At 38.7% G+C, this 25,515-nt stretch overlaps 1 protein-coding gene across 1 annotated transcript; it reads left to right on the forward strand.

The window, feature by feature from the left end:
- The first annotated feature begins 487 nt into the window (after window positions 1-487).
- Window positions 488-6,613, forward strand: LOC119694271 (ecdysone oxidase). Its single transcript, XM_048625524.1, has 5 exons — window positions 488-635; window positions 1,067-1,200; window positions 1,292-1,338; window positions 1,468-1,603; window positions 4,656-6,613. Exons 1-5 carry the CDS (start codon window positions 488-490, stop codon window positions 6,228-6,230), a joined length of 2,040 nt encoding a protein of 679 aa, XP_048481481.1. The 3' UTR covers window positions 6,231-6,613.
- The last annotated feature ends 18,902 nt before the right edge of the window (window positions 6,614-25,515 follow it).

A 25,515-nucleotide genomic window follows, 5' to 3' on the forward strand; every position in this document is an offset into this window, starting at 1 on the left:
ACAGTTAAATACAAGGCAGATCACCTCTAAGCATGTACTTACTTATCAACTTCTAGGTTTATCTGCACTGTATGAATTTGTTTAGCTTAGTACTAAACTAGGGTACCTATTTAGAGCTTTTTCTTCGACCTTAGTCTACAACCAATCTAGACCGCGGTCAATACTAAGGTTGCAAACGTGTTTACCTTTGTTCTGCATCAACCAATTAATGATTACGTTAACATATGGTTAAGTAATTCAAAAACGCATCAGGTATACTGATTAGCAACGACGTCCTTGGCTTGGATAGCGGTGAACTTATATCGTTTTATCTACGGCCAGTATTATATCAATGGTTATAGAAAAAGAACGCGCGGGTGATGTGCCATTGACACGCGTATTTTTAAATATATTTTTTTGTAGATTTCTTTTCTTTTAACGGAAAAGGCTAAGGATATTTTCCCATACTGCCAGGTCTTATTAAATTTTTAATTAGTTTTTTTTTATAATGTCGTCTGTGGGTGCAACAGTGAATGCTTTGTTTGGAAGATTGTCGACGGCGTCTTCGACACCGCTGGTGAAATGGATGCTTCAGATGCTGGCTTTGTCACAAGCCTTGGCACCAGCGGGGTGGCCGGCTGCTTATAAACTGAAAGGTAGGTACGTAGATAGTACCATAGACAAAAACAACTTTATAATGAATGAATTAAAAATTAATGGAACCTGGAACCTTAGAAGTGAATTTTAAATTAATAGCTCTCGTTGTCGTCTATCTGAGTTTAAATTTCTTTTATATTTTAGCAACATTTAAATTATTAGCAAATGAAATTTATGCTCCCGAAAATTTAACTGCAAATCTTCTGGTTAACTTTTTTACATAATTAATGATACAGATGTGAAGTTACTTACAGCACGGTTACTTTATAATTTGTTTAATAGAATACCCGAATAGGTTTCCCAAAGTCTAGCCCATTTTTTTCATTCATTTTTTTCACACAAACGTATAAGTACCTAGGTTAGGTATTAATACTAGAGAGTATATTCAACCACCTTCAAACCACCTAACCCTCCCTCCCTCATGTTCCAGACGGCGACCGCTTCGACTTCATCGTGGTGGGCGCGGGGGCCGCGGGGGCCGCCCTCGCCGCGCGGCTCAGCGAGCAGCCGCGCTGCTCCGTGCTGCTGCTGGAGGCGGGGGCGGATCCGCCGCCTGCTAGTGTTGTGAGTTGTCACATTAACTTATATATTACTAAAGGCTAGACTAACCGAGCCAAAGTAACAATTTTACTCACGCAGTCAATTATTTCAAAAGGAAGGAGGCGCCCTCAGACAAGTAAAAATAAAGCAAAATGACAAATTGTAAATATATTTGAACTACAGCTACGGCTAAGTAAGTAAAATTGGTATTTTGTGGCCAGCGCGCGGGTTCCACTTAGCAAAACGTACTGATGGATAGACGCTTGCTTCCTTTTGAAATCATTGATTCAGAAATGATTGGATATTTGACTTCATCGTGGTGGGCGCGGGGGCCGCGGGGGCCGCCCTCGCCGCGCGGCTCAGCGAGCAGTCGCGCTGCTCCGTGCTGCTTCTAGAAGCGGGGGCGGACCCGCCGCCTGCTAGCGTTGTGAGTTATCTACACTGACTTATACAGGTGTTGAAAAAAAGGTACTAGAAGTTTCTATGGAAAATAATATATTTTTTCGCTAATTTTGTAAGTTTGATTTCATTTCCGGGCAATTTGCTGCACACGTAGGTTTCGGCTTAGTATACCCTTTTAGCAACAACCTGTATACTTATTACTTAAGTAAAGGCCGGGCTAACCGCCCAAAATACTGCGATCACGCAGTCTATCATTCCAAAATTATGGATAAAATAATTTTCTACCAGTCAACTTACAGTAGGTAGGCAGGAGGTACAGGAAAAGCAGTAAGGACCTAATATTGAAATGAAATGAAATGAAATCGTTTATTTTTTTGACGTAGAATGTTAGAATTACTTGTCAAAAGTCATAATCTACCACTATTATGGTGCCAAGTGACAACTATTATAGTTACTATTACCACAGAATAATAACTAGTACCAGGTACAGAAGTCCATCTTCGCAATGGCTTGCAAAGAAATATGACTCCATCTCATAAGCAATAAGATCTAATTTAGATCGCGTTCCAGCCGCACACGTTTTTATTTACTTACCTACCAATTAATTTTTGAGGGAATATGCGCCTTATTTCACTGGACTACGGTGCATAATAAGTTATACGTGGTTATACGCATTGAAAAAGAAGCCACCTTAGGGTTGCCTCAGCACCACAGACTACAACGTTTACTAAGCAACGGACTGACTTTGTAAAAAGAATGTCATGTTTTAAAACAAAATTAATTTGAATTTAGAATACAAAGCTATTCCAAACTTTTTTTCTATTGAAAATAACCAGTAAAAACAATAACAATTTCATAGTTAAGATATTTTGAAGTACATAAAATATGTATGAATCTAAGTACCTAAAACATTTAATTTTGTGAAAACATGTTTTTTTTTCGTTATTATTTATATTATGCATATAATTTATGTTATGATACAGAACGTGTTAGTTTCGCTAATCCCACTCAGCGCACATTTTATAATCGATTCATTAATACATTTTGAAGGTAGTTGTGTCTGTAAATTTAATACTTTAACGAAAACAAAATTGGAATAGACTTTGTTCAACATGGAGAAAAAAAGGGTTTGTAGTTGAGATTAATTTCATTTCAAATAAGGAACGTAGAAGAAATCAATAAAATACTTAGATTAGTTTTACCTGTCAGCATCTTTTGGTAATCTAAAAAAAAAATTGGATCACGATCCGTATTTAAGCAATTAAATACGGCACAGTATTTTGCTGTTTTTTTTCTTTTTATGTCCATTTTTCTATTCATAAATTTTAATAAAAACTTAAATACGAAATTTATAAATAAATAAAATAAACTAGTACGAAATAGGAACAAATAGCGCGCGCGTGTATCGTCTTCCGCTTGCGGCAGCCGACTAGATTCGCCCCCTCGATGGGGCAGGCCCAGGCTGGCGCCTGCGACGCCCACGCGCGGAGTGACACAGGCCTGCTATTACCATGATAGGTATCTTATTGGCTTTGCTGAATAATGTACCGCTCACGTACATCGTGTGGGAACGGCAAACCTCGTGGCTCGTACTTGAAAGCTGGGGCTGTAGTACTGAGATCGTAAGATGGGCGCTTTCACTGGAGCCCTGGAGTCTTACGTAGGTTAAATTGTAGTGTGTCATTATACAGAATTAAATATATTAATATGTCGCTATACAGTCCAGTACCTGTCCTTTATACATACATTATAATATGGCTTTTATGTATGTATATGTATAAAGGACAGACGTATAGTTATTCAAAGATATTTTTCCACTGCATGATTATTGATTATATTATAATACGAGTAGGACATATTTACATAAGTATAATATAGTTTAGCTTAGCTAGAATTAGTACATAAGTCTATGTTGGTAAATACCTACTTCTATTATGTAAAAATGTAGGTACCTAATACTATTTGTGTCCATCTATAAGTATCTTGCAAACTTAAAAACATGTTTTATAAATGCGTTTTATGACAACTATAAATAAATTGGTTTGCGAAAACTATGCATATAAACTCATATTACCTATTACTTATGTAATTTTTATGCATTTTGTATTGAGATTATGCCAATGCCATTTATATTGATACTATTGCGATGCATATCTGTTTTTTTGGTCCACTTTCCCGCTGGCGCCGCAACTAGTAAACTGGTTTATTTATAAGTTTACTAACATTAAGCCCGTGGGGTCTTTTGGTGTGTTATCCTACAGGCTGCTTTATTGTGTAAGATAATCAGACCCGGGCCTTACAACCACATGTCAAGGATTTCTAATTAAGCCACAATTACAGGTTCTTATCTTATTCTTACTGGTTTTATTACTAGTTTATTTAAATGTCTTTATGTGCATCAACCTATTAAGTAGTATTTTGACGTGCTTAGTTACATTATTAAACGTAATGAGCAATTGAAATCAATCACACTGTAATTTGAAATCCCTCCTTGGGAGCTTATACCATACTTATCTAGGCATCACATACCTACACACCTGTTAGTGAATAATTAATAAGCATTTAAGTTGACTATTTTATATTTATGAATCTATGCACGTGATCTTAATCTAGGATAGAAAATAATAATAATAACTACATCATACCGTAGCGTATTTATGTGGGCTAGTTAAATTTAAATGTATGAGCTACTTAAAATACTAAGTAGTTGTGTCTATATCTATCTATCTATCTATATCAATAATACGAATTCAATAATAAGAAAGATTTGAATACTGACCTCATGCATTAATTGCAGTATCCGCTAACACCCAGTGTGGATTTCAATGTTAACTGGACCATTTGATTCCACTGGCAATGACCGTGTAAACTGATTAGACTCACAAGTTGAGTTGTTCCTAGATTTACGCACAGATACGGGAGGTTATTAACTTACGTTGTTATGATTATGATCGTTACGATATATCATAAAAATATTGCTCACAAGTCACTCTTACTTTTACCAACCTAGATAAAAGACGCCGTAAACAAGTTGCCTAAAAGTGGAAAATAACTTAATCCGTTTTGTAATTTCACAGATACCGAGCATGTTTGGTGTTCTCGGCCACACCAAGTATGACTGGGATTACCTCGCGGCGCTAGACGAGGGCACGGGGATGTCCAAGGAGAACAGATCCATATTCATGACGCGAGGGAAGATGCTCGGCGGATCCTCCTCACTGAACTACCTGATGTACTCCAGAGGAGACCCTGACGACTTCGACGAGTGGGCCGAGCGCGCGCCAGGCTGGGACTGGAATACCGTCCTTCACTACTACAAGAAACTAGAAGGAATGCAAGACCCTGTGGTCATGCGGAGCAAAGGCGCTTTCTTACATTCTAAGGATGGACCCGTGAAGATATCAAGACCGAAACAGAATAGATTCTTCCGAGAGGTAAATGAAAGGCTTATGGATTCGCTTGAAGAACTCGGCGTTCCAAGGGTGCTGGAGAACAACGGCATGGATCGCCTCGGAGTCTCCCCTCCCCATTACTTCTTCCACAACGGCCGGCGCTCCAGCACAGCTGAAGCATACCTGGTGCCGGCAGCTAAAAGACCAAACCTTTTTGTGGCCAAGAATGCCCACGTTAACCGAGTTTTGATCGATAGATACACAAACCAAGCTTTTGGCGTCGAAGTACGTTTAAAGAATAATAAAAACATATTCGTTCACACGAATAAAGAAGTAATCCTATCTGGTGGAGCGATTAACACCCCGAAGATACTAATGCTATCAGGTATCGGTCCAGAGTTTGAGCTGGATGAGTTAGGTATAGATGCGATAGTGGATCTTCCTGTCGGGAAGAACCTGCAGGAGCATGCGGTGGTGCCGGTGATGTTCGCTGGTCAGCAGGGCCTGCAGTCGGCCGTGCAATATCTGTACACTGCTGCTGAGCTGGACGCTTTCCCTGCTCCCATGCAGTTTGGACTATTTAACCTGAACCATTCCATGCCGGGCTTTCCTAACACATCGCGACCGATGTTCCAGTTCTTCAGCACATACATCGGCGCTGGAGCATCACTATTCTCGTACGTGGGCTGCCGAGCAGTGGTCAATTTCGAAGAAGATTTCTGCACGTCTGTCGCGACACTCAACGCAATGAAAGACATCAATTTAATCGCTCTCATTCTCTTACACCCTCTTTCGAGAGGAGAAGTGAAACTCCGGAGCAGCAACCCGGCAGACGATCCGATAATAAACTTGGGTTTCTTTCGACAGAAAGAGGATTTGGACGCGTTGACTGAAGCCTACAAGTACATATTGGGTTTGGCGAAGACATCCCGGTTTCGTCGGGAAGGAGTGCGAGTACCCAGGCTGAGAGTGAAGGGTTGTGACAAGTTAAAGTGGGGCAGTGATCGCTACTGGGAGTGCTTCGTGCGCAGCACTGCGGGGTCGATGTTCCACCCGGTCGGGACTTGCCCCATGGGGCGGGACGGGGTGGTGGATGAGCGACTGCGAGTGCATGGAGTCAGCGGCTTAAGAGTAGCTGACGCGTCGGTCATGCCCACCATCACCAGCGGAAATACCAACGCACCCTGTATAATGATCGGTGAACGCGCCGCTGACTTAATCAAGTCAGATTACGGACTCAGTGACAATGATAATACTTAGACTGTGTTAGGAATTGAGTGTGTTTTAATAAAGACGTTATACCCCAATTGCAGCCGTCTGCAATCAGAAGTGACCTCATTCATAAACGGTGTTAAACGATATTGTAATTAAAAAGCGAATGTTAAGTAGTCAGGGGTAGGGTTGTGACAACTCTGTCTGTACTAAGATAATTATTAAATTCTTTATTTTGCACATCAAATAAAGTGTACATTGACGAACTTAATGCTAATAATGATTCTCTTCCAGTATGTACCTTTGGTGTTGTAAAATTGGTTACAAATTCTAATTTAAAAGCTGTCAAAACCTTAAATTCTTTGTTTTAAATAATTTGACTCAGTGTTTCCGTAATTATCTAATTTTTCGCTGGTAAATATGTACCTATATAGTTTGACAGCTCTAAAATTAGAATTTTTGCTTTCAGAATCGACATAATTAAACTATTTTAATTAAAATATTACTAACTTCGAAGAACGTTTGTATGAAATGCCATTTAACTGTTCATGTTCGGGAGTTTAAATCTCAAATTTATCTCTCCATTTCCCATCAAAATCGGCTTACTGCTCATTATGCAAACATTTTAACTAAGTCTAATTACTTACACTCACGGTCAATGAAAAAGTTCCACCTGCCATTGCTGTTCATTCATGTCACTGGAACTTTTTAATTGCTCTTGAGCGAATTAATTAGACTGCTGGTTTAAAAAATTGCTACCGTCATTCTTTGCTCAGCGGCAGAAAACGTTCCATTACGTCACGGAATCTATCAGTGGAAAGAATATTCCGTTACGTCACTGTAGCCCACTCGTCCCCTCCCTAGCGCCACTACCAGGGTGTCATCAGGAGGGTAATGATGAAGTCTCAGTCGACACATTAACATCACAAAGCTGCTCCCTCAACTTATGCTAATGGCGAAAACGTTCTTCGTTTTTGCTATTTATACCCCGTTATTTATGGGTATTCTGTCGGTACGTTTTAGATGCCGGAAAATCGCAGTTATAGTACCTAAAGTCTTTTTCATCTTTGAGAAGATAGGATAGACTCATTTTGTTATCTATAGGTATCTATAGCGTGTTGCAAAACTGGTATAGCCGAATGGGGTGACTCAGGGGGTAATCCTGAACAACTTTTGTTGTGGTTTTGGAAATCCACGAAAAATAAGTTCACTCGCTTTGATCAAAATGATCCTCGATACTTATCGTTGTAGAACTCTAGATTCTAGATAAAATTCGTTATCACTAATTTCATTGCTCGGTCATAGTCATATAGAACAACGCCGAGAATATTCACACACGATAATAAGTTATAATTGTTGAATGAACACACGCGATGCAACTCACTGACATTGAATTTGGAGTTTGATAAGTGTGTCATGTTAGTAATTTAGAAGAATCTTCTACTGTTTTTGTATGTATTTATTTAATAATTAGGTTTAATTATTGACTTGGTTCTGGCTTTGCATGAGTCATGAACTTATGATTATCTAGATGATGTAGGAATCTAGATAAAAGTGCATGAAATCGCTAAAAGCTACATTTTTGGTGCGTCCAAAATATATAGTTTATAATTTAGCCTGTTACTGACCTCATGGATTTCAGGCTTAGTACTGAAAGATGAATTTTCGACTTCATTGGAGGTATTTATCTAAAAGCAAATGCGCAAAAGCTTAACAGGTCATAGTAAACCATGATTCAAAAGGGTCGAAGGTCTGTAATGTTAGGTGCAGTAATGGTTACGTCCTTTGCATTATATGGAATGCAGACACTAGCTGAAGACCAATTATTCTAGTGTCAAGGGAATCAGAATAGTCTTAGCTAATAGGTGAATAAATTGATGCATTATGTATGCTTTGTTTCTATATATTCCAGTGAGTTTATAATGTAGTTACTAATTTATTTATTTATTTTTATTAAAAAAATAGGGTAAGTTGTTTACTTAAGTATAGTTGTATACTTTAGTATGTTGTGACGGTGACACAGGGGGTCTTTGTGAATAACGTTTGTTCTATACTTATCATTTGAAAATAACTTTTAGCGTATATTGAAATTTTGATGTTCATCTGACTTTTAACTATGAAGAATATTTTTTTTGGCCAATCTCCTTGATACACCGGATCTCTGCCTAAATGATTGAAATAAGTAGTCCAATAAATTATGATTTATTTAAACAAAAACCCAATTCAAACTCATAGGCGCATTGTTTCGGATATTAGGTTCTTACATAAATGATAAAGGTCGCATAGTCAGAAACTGTCAAACTCATTAGGTACCTACTTACATTTCTTATTAGGCCGAACAGTTTAAACAAAGACCTCTAAATAGCAAAAATATAGGTAGGTGTTTTATATACTTCTCTCAAAGCTCCGGAATTCTTCAAGCAGATCTAAAAGCCACTTTAACTTGATCCCTGATGCGAGTGTGTTTCCTGCCCCGGAGAGATCCGCCTCGTTAGGACCTCATTACATGACGTCATTACTCCGTCATTTGTCATTTCTACGGGTAACAGCCCGGGGAATGTTTACAACAAAATAATGTTGAGGGTTTTATTCATGTTTCTGGCTTGCTGACATCCAGTTTGTTCCTTCGACGACTGCTGAATGAATTATACATGTATATTAGGCAGTCATTTTATATTTTTATAGAAATTCACAGTTAAAAGAAAATACCTATAAAGCATATGCGTAGTAAGAGTAAGCCAAAAGGGGATGAGTCGGGGGGTAATTGTAAACACTTTTGAAATTTATGGAAAAGACTTTATAGTTCACGTGTATGTTTACTATGGGGAAATGAAATTTTATTTCACGAATTTCCATAAGTGGTTTAGTATGTCTCTAATTTGTAACATCCTGTATAGGGTATTAGTCCATACGCTTCCATTGGAGTATCAGGGCACAAAATTGCATAATAACGAAATATGTACAAGCCTCTGAAAAATTAAAGCCTTAATTGAATGCGCCGTAATACCTCCACGTTGTATCAAAATCCTATCAAAAAATAATAGAATAATTAAATTAATCCTGGGATTTGCGTTTACGTAATATTAATGGCCGAATTACAAGTAGAATTGATAAATTGGTTTTAGCGCCGTGTAGGGTCGGGTTTATACTTTTTTACCCGGAAAATAAACGGTAAAATGGACTTTTCTGGTCGCATATAATTAAAAGGGCTAGAATGTTATGTATAATGATGTTAACATACCTACTACTAATCATCTATATGAAATTATAATCTCTTAATTTATTATTCAATTCTTATGAAACATCAACAGAACGTATCGTACCTACACAAACTCGATCAAGTGACATCTCATACATTTTTGAGTGAATATGGATTCGTTTTTCCGTTTCGGAACTACCACGACTGCCACTACCGCTATACGTAGTCACATAAAAAAAATAACACCTTTTTACATTTTTCAGTCGAAAGTGAACATAAAATATAGGCACAAATAGAGCAACTTAACTCTCATGGCCAGAAGTTACACCGAGCGGAGCAGATAAGACACAGAATATATTGAATTTGGCAAGTTTAAATTCCAACTTTACTGTAGGTTTACTGGCCGAGGCAAGTTTGCATGTATATCGCAACAGGAACGATATAGGATCGTGTCTCTATCCGGAATACCTGACTGGGTAAGTAATACGCTCCCGTGGGCAATGGTGCGAGTAACATCGAATGTCGTTCAGTGTATCTGTTGCCTACCCTGCTAGAGATTGCGGTCAATATTGTCATATTAAGCAAAGCATGATCAACATTTGCTTCAAATTTTGCTGGATTAAGACCTCTTACACAACACTCTGTCCTCGGTCTTCCGCATCCAGCCACCACCGGGTACTATAGTCTAAGGTTGCTGGTCCAGCGGGCCGGAGGGCGTCCCACGCTATGCATGGCTGCTCATGGTCTCCACTCGAGAACTCGTTTACCCCACCGGTCACTGATTCTTCGATTCGACTCATCGAGTCATGTTTGAGCCCCAGTGCCACTTTACTTAGCAGATTTTAAGAGCTGTGCCACTCTGCTATGACCAGACAGTAGGCACGTGCTTTAAATACGCGAGTGTGAATGTATTTCACGACTTCATTCGCGTTTCCGAATGCATTGCGAGAAAATCGCTTCTTTATGTAATACGTTCTGAATATATCGAACTCAATGTTTATTTATATGCTAAAACATCAGCTATTGAGTTGGTAATTCTATACGTAATACTAAAGTGCCTACGCCCTCGGGGATAGCAGTCGTGAGCGTAATAATGTAAGACGGAGCTGGAATATAAACAGCTGACGGATAGGTACATACTTGTACTTACATAGAAGAAATAGATTACAAAGGCATTTTTGAACACATTATATTTTGAAAGTTTAAACTGATATAAACTTTAGGTTCAGAGATCAATTTTTGGATTCAACATTTGACACTCATTATTCGTAAATGATAGTTCGTTTTGACTTTGCGCCTTCCCACTGAGGAGCTTTCCCCTTAGGGTGCTCCGAACGTGGTTCAGAAGATACTCGAGGAGGCTCCTTTCAGGCACCCTATTCAAGCCAATGATTTTATAGCGAGCCAAAAAGCACCAAGTTCCAAATAAAACTGACTTCGTAACAGCCAGTCAAGTCCGTGCCACGCAATCTCACGTCGAGATTATAATTACAAACATTGTGCTGGATTTGATCCAGACCCTGATACAGTTACTTACTCGAGATAAGCCTAGATTAGCTGCCGATTAATACTGCCTTAGAAGCTTATTGTGAGACTGTGTGTCGTGAATGTAATCTATCACATGAGGGAATCTGCTTAATTAAAATCATAATACAATAGCAACTTAGCAGGCTTGTAGCTGTAGTTTCCTAATAGTTTGGTGAAGTATATTTATACAGATGATACTGAATGGCAAATGGCGCCTTGTACTAATGTACTCCCTTGCGGGGTAGGCAGAGGTGCATTGCTGCACCCACTTTTCGACAGAGTGTTATGTTAGTCCCAATGTAATAGGGGGCGGGCCTATTGCCATTTTACGGGCACGGAAATAAATCCTTATTCTTTCTTCTTCTTTTTCTTAGCCATTTTCGACTTCAAGGGTGTAAAGGCTTCTTAAATGTTACTTCGTTTCCACTTCGCCATAACCATAATCCCACAGTAACTTTCATGGTCCATTTCACTTCTAGATTCTTCGACGAATCGGAATGCAAAATATTTTATTGCCAAAAACACTATTGGGTGTATGAAAATACGCGTAATGGCGTGTGTTGTGTTATTGAGAATATTTCTAGGAATAGCTCTATTTTCGTTGCTTAGAGCCAACTGGCTTTGTTTTTATGACAGCCTATTGTAGTGATTGTTGTTTGTCTATTCAAAATCAATTTTGATTTACCCCTAAATTACGCAGCTCAGTCTAAAATGCCAGATTTCCAATAAGTCAGGGGTGGCCATTGGTGGCCATCCATTTCATTGATATTGGTACTACATAATACAGAATTCCGTCAAAATTTGTGAACTTTGTAACATATTGCTGTCGTCACATGAGGCGCAGATCCGTTTCACAAACAAACCCGACTAACTGCCAACAAGTCATCGAGGCAGGGGTGTTAAACGCGGCCCGCCCCGGCACTAGGGATGCGATACGATTGTGGTCGAACGCTAAACCAAAGACATTCAGACTGTTGACCAAAACAGTGAAAGATACCCGAATCCGATATTTTCATGCATTGCGATTACGCTAAATAATAACCATAAAAATTAAACAGATTTTCAAACGTAATATTTTTTACCAATATAAAATGTATTCGAGTAAATGGAGGTTCCAAATAATCAAAGTTCCATTGTAGAACTAAAATCCCTATATAGTAGCATTAAGTTCGCCTTTTTACAATATTTTTTTATGTGCAATAAATAATTTATAATAGAACATTTTTATTCACGTAGTAAAGAAGTACCCAATAAACTATACTGTATTTGATAGACAAAGTGATAATTTTGTGCAACAACAAGGCATCCCACCAGAATTCGACCAAACAATTCTTTACTTGACATCCTACTGGGCCAACCCTCGGGCCCGCGCCTATTGCGTGCAGGGGCGCCCACGTGCGGCCCGCGGCCTGTGTTTTATCGCCACCCCGATAAACTAGGCGCGAGTGAATCGAACGACTTTACTGAAAAGAAGAGTGGCAGTGACTACACGCGTAGCAGCGGATATGTTAAAAAGGAAAAGGATACATTTCTTGTAGAACTGAGGATAGTAGAAGCTTTTTTGGTAATTGTCAAAATGTATAACACAAAGAGGTAAGTAGTCAGAGGTTTCTTGCTTTACTATCATTTGTTTTATGTAATTTATAATTAGGAAACTTTTTCCAACCATTACTATGAGCTGCGTCTTGATTCTTGACTTGAGTAGAGTTACGCGCTCCTAGTAACGGCGCGTCACATTTTTCCTACGCAGCCAGAGCAATGAATTATAAATAAAGTATGATCCTCTCTAAGAAAACAGAATATACTGATTCCGTCTTCGTAAAGTTCTTAAAGCTCCCGCGATGTCGGCATCGATCTCGCTAAGTGTATTGTTTCTCGCTGCGATCTGTCAGGATCCGCTTCCAATCTGCCCGGGACATGTGATATCTGCAGGATCTCGTTTAAATCGACGTGATTTACCTGCGAGACGAGATAGGTATAGAGATCTAGGTCTTATGTACGTATTTTTTTAGTAAGTATTCTAGGGGGTTCTACCTTTTTTGGCCTAAGATTTATTTGCCTAACTCATATTGTATAGTAACGTTTGGTCAAAGTCTCGTTTCGCCGAAAATCGTATGGCATAAATCTCTTTTAGTAAAAAGTTATTTCGCATAATCTCGTTTAGCCTAATATTGGTATGGCCAAATCTTGAATAGCCTAATAATGCTATGGCATAGGTTATACAAAGTAATAATATTCGTTCGGCTTTAACTTTGATGGAGCGTCTCCCTACATAGCGCAAACTGGTGCCTTGTATTATAGCCGCTATGTGGGAAACGCTCCGCTCCGCTTGGCTGCGCTCCGCTTTGCTTTTGACGATAATGTGCACCTAACACGCTCCTCCTCGCTTTGCTCGTCGTCGCACCTATCTTTAGGTTTCGATCCCATGGGATTTAATGGCGTTTGTTATCATTATAATGGTCATTCACTTTCCATATTTTGATCATTCAATATCGTGATTTTCGGGATGTAGGAGAGAAATACCACAATTTGTACATTTACAACATACTTAATATAGTATTTATAAGATAATATTAGGAGAAACAAGATAATACCAATACGAACAGTTTGAGCAAACGAGACTTAGGTGTTTCGAGATTGTGCCAAAAGAGTTTTAGACGAAACGAGTCTTATGCCACATAAGTCTTGGCGAAGTGATGATTCTACCAAAAAAGTTTAGACCTTACGAGTTATGCGAAACGAGTTTAGGGCAATAAAGATTAGGCGAGATGAGGGGAACCCATTCTAGGGATTTTAACAGTTAATTTAGTAGTTGGGTTGATCGCTCTCTAGCTGGTACAAAACGTTCTTCTATACGTTAAAGCATAATTATTATATAATAATTAACGAGACAGCACTACTCATACCCTTGTTAACACAACTATACCTATAACCTGAGAGCCAAAGTACTTAATCCTTTCCTCACGGTGACAATCCGAAACACCGAGATGAAGTAAAATTTTGAGTAGATACACATTTAACTATCGTTCCTCTTCCCCGAGCGATAATCTTCTAACGAATAACTTGTAAGATTTGTATTCCAGTGTATTTGATGGGAAAGGCAACAAGAAGCATTATTTAATCCATTACCGAGGTTCGAATGATATGCCAATCTTGAAGCACGCCCTGAGGCAATGCTACCGTCATCTATTACCTTGTGTAACAAAAATAGGGTGAAGAGAAAATAGCTAGTCTGTGTACAAATAAAGAATATTCTATCTATCTATCTAGTCGTATGTTCACGGCCTGGCAGCTTTATTAATGTCATAGAAGATTTTAAACTACCTCACTGTTATGATTTTAGTGCCCAAGTGTGTGCGCAATACACAGGAGCACTCTGTTCCGTCATTCTCACAACCCAATGGACCGACACGACTGGAGAGAGCTAGGTGCAGAACCGACTGCTTTACATGCCCATCCGACAGCATCAGCATGGATCTTACACTGTTTCGGACATCAAGTGATCAGTCTTCTTTGTCATAACCAAACTTGGAATCATTATTTAAAAACGCAAATTGATGGTCTCACCCGGAGATCGAACCTGGGATCTCTAACTTAAGGGTAGCAAAACGTCACATCCACTAAACCCCGTGTTCTCAGGTCATCTATTCGCCCCTCGCAATAAGTTTTCTTGGAGAAATAAGTAGGAACAGGGTCTTGGCGGCTTGTTATTTATGCACCAGCCCTTGCGGTGGCCTCATGACCGCGTGTGATTGACTTGGGACCGAGGACTCGGGCAGAGGAGACGCGTGGCGGCAGAAGACCTAGCACGGGAAGCAAGACGCGCACGCCAAGACGTGACAAAAGTTTTGCGTCATGCCCACTCACATCGCGTCTTGCACCCCGTATTAGCCCTTGTTGCAATGCCAGTCGAACATCTTTCGGACCGTGTGTTTAAATTAATGGAGTCGGATGGCTTAGTGTTAGCTTCCAGCTGCTGCTAAACAGGTTCATTATGACATAGATAAACATCACTATATCGTGTTTTGTCAAAATACGGGGCTGTATTAATTACGCGCACTAAACGAGTTCATCGACGTCGATAACAGACCCGTGCAGAGGCAGCAGACGTCATAATTTGAATGTATATTGTACACTGTGCTGTAGTATGCTGTGCTTTGCTGTTGGATCACAATTTCTGACTAAGCCAGAGTTACCTAATACCTACGGATGGAAATGATCTTGTCGTAAATTTGCCAAATCACAGCCCCACTAAGTCCACTGTCCACTAACGTATTACATTATCCATGTTCGTGTATTATTCAGGTGGACCGGGCGATGCGCTTTTGTTTGTACCTCATTACGCGCCTAGTTCCAGTGGCGACCGCTAGAGGTCACGCGCTGAAAAAATTACTTAAGTATTTACAGAAGTGGTGAGTTTGATTGTACATTTGTGGTATATCTTTGATTGTACATATTTGAGATCCTATAATTACAGTTTTTTGCAGGATACTTCGGAATATTGTTGCTGGTTTAGTCTCTTTATTATTAAAAAGTACCTTAGTACTGTACCTTCATTTTTCTATACCCATCAATAAGTAAAATATTTACAAATATAAATAAAACTTTAAACTGGTAAATTGCAATCAGACTTAGTACCTAACATAGTCCGAACACCAAATTTTAAAGCTCCTACCGCCAGCAGAACAATTCGCTGAAAGTAACTTCATATATGAGGCTTAAGCCTTACAAAACCTACGAATCCTGCTGAACTCGCCCAGTGTTAAATCACTGGGGAAAGTCTGAGCTATGTACCTAGACTATGTAGCGGCTAGGTAGATCCACTTAGGAAATATAATAGCTTTTCATAGTACCCGGTGAAATATCTAGCATACTTACTAATTAATTCATTATGGCCTGAAAATCTGCGGTTGTTTTGTTTTAGCGACTCATATAAACAATTATCTAACCTTATTGAGAATTTTTTTTTTAATTTTGTGATTATTCTAAAAAAAAAGTACACTCACGGGCAATGAAAAGGTTCCACTCAGAAAAGCACTAAATTACTTCTAAACCGAAAATGCTAGCTTAATGCCGTCTTCTGCAACATTAAAGTACATTTCGACTGTAGCAATTAACAATGTCGTAAGTGAAAAACCGCTACTTTTCAGTAGAGCCATTTTAAGTTTTAAATATGACTAAAATAGTTCTAAAATTTACATTACTCTATCTATCTTAACCAAATTCGGCATGGTGACTAAGTTTTAAATGTGCTACAAGGTGGTAAGATAAGAAGTTAGTATTTTTGATAGGAAAGGTGAAAAAAGGCACATGTGACATTATTAACCGTCAAATCCCAGATTAACTTTGTCGGAAGAGTTAGATCCAACAATGTTAACTGGACTTGGTATTATAAATTTTGTTGGTAGTGGGAGATTCAACAATGTTCACTGAACTTAGTACTCAAAATTTTGTCGGAAGTGGGAAATCCTGCTATTTTAAGTGGACTTTATATTCTTTACGATGTCGGATTTATGCTTTCCTGAATAAATTTTTCAATGAAAATTGTAGTTTTCCATTATTTTGATTCTATTTTCTAAGATAAATTTTAGTTATCAATTATAATAATGCAACGATAATCTGCTTATAGTTCTAGACACAAAACTGAATGTCGCAGTTTCTTAAGGCATGCTAAGAACGGGAAATTCGGGAAACTTCGTCACATATTCTCCTCGGCCATTCCTCAGAGCCTGAAGACAAAAGTCTTCAGCCAATGAGTCCTGCCAGTGAGGACGTATGTTGCAGAGACCTGGACACTGACGGTAGGACTGGTCCACCGATTTCAAATCGCTCAGCGTGCTATGGAGAGAGCTATGCTTGAGGTTTCTTTGATAGATCGTATCAGAAATTAGGTTATCCGTCAGAGGACTACAGCTACCGACATAGCTGTCAAAATATGCAAGCTGAAGTGGCAGTGGGCTGGTCATATCTGCCGAAGAATCGATAACAGTTGGGGTAGACGAGTTCTCGAGTGGAGACCACGAACAGACAGACGCAGGGTGGGACGCCCTCCTGCCCGCTGGACCGTAGGCGGGTAGCCGGTTGGAGGAGGAAGTCCGAGAACCGAGTGTTGTGGCGCTCATTGGGAGAGGCTGCAACTGAGATTTACCAACTCCTCAATGAGTGCTGGTGTTGCGGTACAGTACCAGGTAACTGGAGCGGAGCGGTCATAGTTCCTTTGCATAAAGACAAAGGCTCTCTCCAGGTCCGCAACATTCACCGTGGCATCAGCTTCTTAAGTATCGTTGATTCTGTATGCAAAAATATTGATTGAAAGGGTATATAGGGAGACAGAGAATAAAAAATCTTGGATGTGTTGGCATGGTATTTGAAGAAAGGGAATGGGATTTGTGGATTACGATCTTATCACTACGTATAATGTCACAGATAGGTCCTGGCTTAACAGAGTTCTGTGCCTTCTTAGATTTAGGAAATTCTTTTATAGTAAGGAGGAATGATTTGTGGGACACAATGTCTGTTTATGGAGTGGACAGCCAATTGACGCGACCACTGGGATCCCTTTAGGGGCTTTGGCTTGCGTTAGGATAAATAGAGCCTACACTGACTGGTTTAGCATCCAGAGGGGTGTTAAGCCCTGTTTAATGTGTGCTTCGCCTTGGCTGTTTCATTTATTTAAAGAAAGTTATGTTAGGGATATAAAAGATGATAAAGAGGATTGCGAATCGAAAAGTTACTTCTTAAGTGCATGCTGTACGCTGACAATTAAGTCTTACTATCATCGTCGGTAGAACAGCTGCAAAAATAAGTAACTTTCCGGTAGAGAATTAAAGATTACAGCAAGAGAATGAGTTTGTATTGTTTGGGTATCCTGTTAACGACAGATGTAAGGGGGTTATTGAAAGTGAAAGTGGGAGATCAGTTAAATTTATTGGAGCCTGGAACTCTGTAATGAGGAGTCAGAAAGTGTCTCAAAAAGCTCGTTTGGATGTTCATGAGAGTGTTGTTCCCTACGCTGATGTCATTTATTATTGTTATCACTAAAGATCTAGCATACTCGTATCCTTGCAGCTGTACAGTAAGAGGCCGAGAAACCTGCAGGTTACAGTGCACGTGACTGCACTAGTTCATCTTCAAATCCAATAGGAATTTACTGACGGTTGTTATGCAAAAAACAACAAATAAATAATAAAATATCGGTACCTATAAACATACAGAATGTAAAAGCAATGCTCCTGAAATCATGAACCACGTGCTCCTTCAGTCCAACTAAAATATATAAATACCTACGCAAATTATCATTTTTTTCAGTTTACCAAACATAATTACCTACTCTGGAATATTACGAGTATGTATGGGATTTCTAAAGATGTGAGTGTTAAATTAAAGTAAACTATTTTTGCAGATACCAGAGCTTTTAACTGTTTTTGAAAAATCTGCCCTTAACAAATTTACAGTAAGAGGCCTTCCTTACTAGGCCATGGTCACATCAGCAACTACGTATCCAAGCAGTAGGTATATTGAAATGTATGGTATTAGCGACGATGCCACACCGTCGCCAAGTGAGTTAGGTACCATAAATTTCAATACTTACAGCTTGGACACGCTGGTAACGAGGTCAATGAGGTTCTAGTGAGGCTGGGCTCTAACTTTTATAGAGAGCCGGTCGAGATTTTACAACGTTAACAGAAAATAATGGTACATTGTACCACATCCAACTCAATAGTTTAACATTATGTACAAATAACAAGGTCGGTTCTTCCATATCCGACAATCACAAGGAAAAGAAGAACAAATAATAAAGTTGGTAATACCATATACAACAGTAGTACTTGAAACGCAAGCAAGTAACAATGTGGGATGTGGTACATCCGACTCAAAATTAAAATAATGCGCAGTTAATACTGTTGGATGTGCCGTTTGCTACAATGTTACCTGTTCAGTACTGTTTATACAACTTCCATACGAAAATTTAATAAAATATTAATTGTTAAAAAAAATACATTGTATTGGGCAAGCATGTTAATGTGAGATGCTATAAAAATATATATTTGTTTAATTGTATCCGTTTTAATAGAACATGTTTGTCTTCAAATTCTGTCATACATTGTCTTGAGATCTTTACCCGTTCCTAAGTACCGTCCCGTCACTAAGTCTACCATTATTTAGAGCAAGACATTATAGTTTCATTATTTTTATAAATTAATTGATCTTAAAGACCACATAATAAAATTGTATAACGCAACTTGGGCTCCTCCCGCTAACATGGCGGGAAGTGGTAGATACGACCGGCCGCCCCGCTCGCCCGCCCCGGGAACAGTGTCGCAACATACTTACCGACAGTGTTAAGCGGTCGCCATGAACAGATCCGACTTTTTTCCACAAGAAAAATCGGGAAATATTCATAATTAAGAGCTGAAACTTTCCTAACACCTTCCTTATTGATATTATGACCTTCTAGTGCAATAAACTGAAAAATGGCCAAAAGTCAGTTACGACATTGTTAATTGCTACAGTCGATTTATCAGAGCATTAGGATATTACCAACTAAAATCGGTAATATGTTGTCCCAATTTTAAATTATATCTTTGAAAAAATTGCGGTCGTTTGTTGTCGGAATTTTGTGAGTGGAACTTTTTCATTGCCCGGCAGTGTAGTTACGTATATATATGTATTTCACTGAATTTTGAACAAATGTACAATAATTTTCCTGTCACATCTTCACACATATTTCTACTGGTCTAAATAATAATATTAGGGCCGTACAGAAAAGTTTGGTAATTCGGCAATAAATGTGTCCCGTATACAGGGTGCGACACGCCGCGCGAATGTGTGGAGTTCACAAACTGCCTGCGACGGAGACTGCTGAACTTTTCGATTAACACCCGAATACACACCCTGTATAGCACGCCATGTTGTAATACAGGGGGTCATTGGGTAGTACGTTGTCTTTGATTCAGATATTAATATTAGAGTTTAGAGTAATGACATACTTATAAGATGTGAATTCGGCTTGTGTAGGTGTAGACAGGTTTCGCAATCGTACATACTTTTGCAATATTTTCATACAAATTTAAGAATTTGCTAGAATATTTATTGTTAGTAAAACTTCAAGAAAATGTTTTTCATCACACACGTTTTCATAAAAAACCAACATACATCAAGTAATAACTCTAAAGGTTTTATTAAACCCCACAAAAACAATATTAATATTAACTATTGGATTAATTTATAATTTTATTATAATAAATTTTATTGTATTGTATATGGCTAGGTACAGTTATAACATTAATAAAATAATATATATTAATATAATTATTATCTGTATAGAATTATGAGTCTCTTTACTGTTAAGTTTTACTATAGGAAGGGCTATTTTCACACGTAATCTCTTAGTTAGTTAACCCAGCTTGTGTCATCATCAATAAGTTTAATAAACCAAAGTTAGTGGATAAGCGGACTTTAGTAAAGTAACACTGCATTTATGGGGCAGTATGAATATTCCTCATGCGAAATAGTCTGTTGTGTTTTATTTAAATAAATAAATAAGAAATTTCAAGGTAAACATCGCGTCGTGATTAAACCTGCACATTTAGATTCATTGCGCATTGTACTCATTAAAAAAGGGCGATACGGCACGCGGCCTATCACGTGAGTACAAATTTACAGCGAGATCGGGGATTACAGTCGTGACTCGTGACCATAAATGTATGTCTATGTATGTACTCATGCGAAAGTTGAACTTTTTCCCGCTGGACCGACGACCGTAGACAGTTGGCAGATAGTGGCTGGATGAGGAAGGCCGAGGACAGAGTGTTGTGGCGCTCCATGGGAGAGGGCTTTGTCCAGCAGTCTACAGGACCTGCTGATGATGACGAAAATTGCACCCGGAATTATGCGGATCATATAATATATCTCTCGAAGTCTATATACTCGAGACAGTCGAGACCCCATCCCGTATTTGAAGAGGACGAAAAACTAAAATAATATTTTTTACTACGTTCAACATTGTAATGCCTGACTAATTAGTTTATCCCCACCCTGTATACGGGCATGTAAGTGAGTCCTTTGTCCCTAAGGAGGTAATTAATGTTATCTGAGGGAAGCGTATTCGCTACAGAACGCTACTGATGCTATCTGGGGTTAATGGCCACAATAGCAAGCGAATCTCTTGATTCAACCTAGGTTTACAATGGGGGTAATAAACTAATGTCTGGTAGATACCTATTATATTTTTTTTAAATTCATATATGTAGGTTAATATGAAATTTACAAAAGTGGTTCAGATTGACCCCCTGAGTCACCAATACCACTTTTACAACAACCTGTATATAAATCTTTATAATATATCGGACATTCCTTGGGTAAACAAAGTCAAAATTATGTGTAGCAAGTAGCAGTTGTCAAATACGTTGATACTTATAAATCACCAATGGATGGAACTTCCAATAATTACATTGTTATTTATACTCTACCCATAAACGCATAATTAAAACTGAGAAATGATACCCAAATGTTTCACAGCCATCAAATTGCTAACGAGCCGTTGATAGCCTGAAGGGTTACTCTATATACTGACGAAAAACGAATAAAAGAGAGCTGTTGTGCAATCAGCAAGTATAATAAGAACATGGAGTCGTGGCTAGCACAGCAGCGCTCCCAAACTTAGTTTTTCGTCAGTATAGAGTAACCCCCTGAAACGTTTCCACAAAGTACCAACATAATAAACGCTGTACAGATATAATGCCTGTAGGTTGGTATGATGAATCGCGCTTTCAGCCCAATCCGAGTAATCGGCTTTCACTGGCGCTGTTGGAGTGTTCCTTTTTTGCGCAGATTGCAACCGACACGGGCGTTGCTGTAGTATGACCAAAAACAAACGAGTAGGTTTAATACAATTATAAAGTGTCGTGAAATTAGCACAGGGGTAAGCAAAATAAAAGATTTTTGTGAGCTGGAGTGCTTTGGATAGTACACTTAAGTGCAAAACATTAGGAATAACTTTAAGTAGGTATTTAATAATATTCGGTAAGATAAGATATACCTATAGGTACCTACGTATTCTTTTCTTAATTTATTATCTCATATTTTTGTTCAAAAGTAAGTATTATAAGTTACTGTCTACTTAATCTAATTTATCTAACAAATGAATTAATAAGAACTAACTTACTATTTATTGTGTAGTATCGCTCACACAAAGGGCGCCCGGGCTGAAAATACGCATGAAGGCAAACAAAATTATTTCGTACCTAACATGTACATTATTCATTTACAGTAACATAAATAATATCAAATCGATTCCAAAAGTGTGAAAACAAAACCAAATCTGCAACCGTCAGCCGATACGTCATACCACGGTATCCGGGCCACACTACTCAGCCGGCCGGGATTATCCCACAAAGATTTATAGTATTGTCCCCCTCGCGGCCGGCTCAGCATTTTCTGAGACTGTCCGCTCTTTTGTAGCTATTATGGACACCCTGGCTTTCTGGGACATTTCGCGAGCTCGGCAGTCCTTGAGCCGGTAAGAGTGTACTTATTTATTTGGCCGCGTGTGTAATTTTTATTGGGGATTTTAGTGTCTTTGTGGTGTTGTCTTGTTATGCTTTTATGTACGAAAATAACTTAGGATGTAAGTAGGTAAGTACTTAAACTTATTTTTACACAATGAAACGACGCTCGCTTAGTCGAAGGATTTGCCATTTTACTAAGTCATTAAACTTAATTTAGGTTCATATTCAGGTTTTCTGTGAGAAACATTGATTTTCAACCGATTATAGCTACTGCAGGTTCTACCTAAATGATAAACCATAAATGTCGATTTTGAAATCCATCACGACAAACAGCGCACTGAAACAATAAAAGGGGCGGAAAATTAATGATAAACCGCGATCATCATTTAAGGTCCACTTGTAAATGTGTCCAATTATCACGAAATGTCCATACATCACGCGGCGGCGGTGACGGATGGCGACAGTTATGGCCGGCGGAAGTCGCCCGTCGCGCCGCCACTTCCGGTATGAGTTGCGTCTCGGACTTTCGACAGAGTTTTGGTAGTGAGCGATGGAAGCTCAGTTGAGTAAGCGCCTGCTTCTCACACCATAGATGCAGTACAATGTATACCTGCATATCTAGAATTAGCACATCTAGATATATGTGAACCCCCCAACCCGCAGTAGACCTGCGTGGTGGGAAATGGTCCAAGCTTAGGAAGGCTGTTTAGACCTTGGGGATATATCGCAAAAGACATTATAAAACTTATTAAAAATAAATCTATTAAGTCTATCAATCAACTGTAGCATTCAGGATAATTTTCACACTGCCCTCTGGGGCCAAAATGCACCCGAGACGCAACTCGGCCACAGCCGTCGTCACTTCCGGCGCGCCGTCACCGCGCGTCCCCGCGCCGGAAGTCGGAAAACCATCGATATACCGATAGCCGGACTATCGATAACTCGCCCTCCACTCTATGCTGTACCCAGTGACTAACATTTTCTAACGAGGGCTACTCTTGCGGGTATCGGGTTATACACTCGCGAGTAATGAAAAAGTTCCAGTGACATAGCACCAAATTACCTACTACTAAACGGAAAAGGCTAGGCGCCGCCGCAGTCTGCAATATTGAAAAGTAAGTACATTTAACGGCGCATCAGAATATTTCCAACTAAAAACGTAAATATTGAGAATACTCGTACAGTTTTCCCGAATAATTCCGGGTAAAAAGTGAAAAGTTGCCGGCAAAATGCAACTAAATCAGACGTTCAGTGAGTGAGGTCACTTTTCATCAAAGAACTTGAATACCAAACCGCTAAAACAAGACAAACACAATAAAGGAAATAAATGTACAAAAGGTGGGCGTAATGCTGAGAGCATTTTCTACCGGCCAACTTACAGGAGGTACAAGAAAACTAGTATTTAAAAGGTGTGCTAAGAAAAAGTATAAGGAAAGAAAAAATCAAAGAACTAAAAACAAATTACAGTGAATGAGAACCATTATCTCAGTCCTTATTGTAAGCCGACATCGAATTTGAATTTGTTCCACTTCCTGTCCCCTATCTGGTGTTTACAGCACAAAGGAAGCATTATTTTTTATTATTATTCTTTTATTTTTATTGTCCGTCACAAAAGGCGAGTTCACAGCGAAACAGCGGGGAATTTGACGAAACTTCCTACCACTCAGCTTCGACCCTATTGCACCTGAAGATTCGACCTTATTACTGTTATAATTTTTTTTTAAATGAAAACTTCAATATTGTCACAATTTATCAAATAATAAAATTATTAATAAAAAAATCACATTTTCTAAAAGTAAAATTTATACTTACTCTGACATTTAAAAAAAATATTGAAAGGTTTTCCATCGCTTCCTCGCCTGTTCGGTAACCAAAAGGGGAAACTTACTAAGAAATATGAAAATTTACATAGAAATCTATTAAAAATAAAAAACTACCTAAAAGCACTAGGCTACGTTACGATCGAACGAGTGTGATATACAGTATGCACATAATAAAAAAGCACTCCTTATAATGTCACGGTGAAATCTGAAGCAACTAAAATCAGATGGTCTCAGCACTTAGGTCCGAGGGGGACTGCCTTCTTTTACACAATTTGAGGAATAACTGAGGTTGAATCTGTTTTTGGAGAATTTATTTCGCGGGTTTGTTTGTATTATTGTAAATGGACACCGCTGGCATGCAATATCTTTGGTTTTACAACGCTTGGAGTGCGGCCATTAAAGACCGCTGTTTTTAAACCGGAAACACTCGTGGCTGTGTCGATGGTTTACCCGCGGTGTCGGAGAGGTGTTATAAGTTTTATGTTTATTTGTTTACGAGTTTGTGTGCGTTGTTATCTTCGGCTTGCAGGTAGGAAGTTATTTATTTACTTATAAGTAATGGTGTTATGTTTACAAAAAATCATATGATTAATTATATTAACATTATACCTATTGATAATTAAATTAAAATTATTTTTATTGGAGCTATGTATTTCCAAGTAGTACCTATCTTAAAGTATAAGGAATACCCATATTCTAAAACAATGTAGGCACATTCAGCCTACACCACCGTAATGCGTGTTTGACCGAACAACAAAGTAAACCATAGCCCGGGGGTAGTTAGGAAAGTGGCTTCGATAGCTAAGAGAAACAAGGAGTAGATAACATCCAAGTAAAATAAAAGCCACTCCCAAACTTATAAGGTTCCACAGCCATCGACGGCGAAGCTAAAATAAATGATTAAGCGACTTACTTTAAGTACACGGTGGAATGTTGTCAGTATCGTTTGACTTGCCAGTTCAGCGTCCCCGATATTCAGTGTGACAAGTTGCATCATAAAACAATAGAATCATGTACATTATGCCCGTAAATTTAGCAAGTTTATAGGTTGGCTAGAAGTTAGTTAGCTGTGCCCCGCGGTTTATTAGGGAAAACATAAATCTTCACTGATTTTCCCATAGGAATAAGATATTTTCTCGTAATAAAACGTAGCCTATGTGTTAACTCAGGGTGTCAGCTATAACTCCATACCAAATTTCATCAAATTTCATCGGTTTACCTGTTTTGACGTGAAGAAGTAACAAACAACACTCACAAACTTTCTCGTTTATAAT

The sequence above is a fragment of the Plutella xylostella genome, chromosome 14, assembly GCF_932276165.1.
Source record: "Plutella xylostella chromosome 14, ilPluXylo3.1, whole genome shotgun sequence".
NCBI lineage: Eukaryota > Metazoa > Arthropoda > Insecta > Lepidoptera > Plutellidae > Plutella > Plutella xylostella.

What these genes read in the sequence shown, in the direction of transcription:
- LOC119694271 (XM_048625524.1), top strand. Translation starts at nt 488, where the DNA reads ATGTCGTCTGTGGGTGCAACAGTGAATGCTTTGTTTGGAAGATTGTCG. An exon ending in ATAAAGCAAAATGACAAATT is followed by an intron (nt 1,339 to 1,467) that starts GTAAATATATTT and finishes TCATTGATTCAG; the next exon opens with AAATGATTGGATATTTGACT. An exon ending in ACCCGCCGCCTGCTAGCGTT is followed by an intron (nt 1,604 to 4,655) that starts GTGAGTTATCTA and finishes GTAATTTCACAG; the next exon opens with ATACCGAGCATGTTTGGTGT.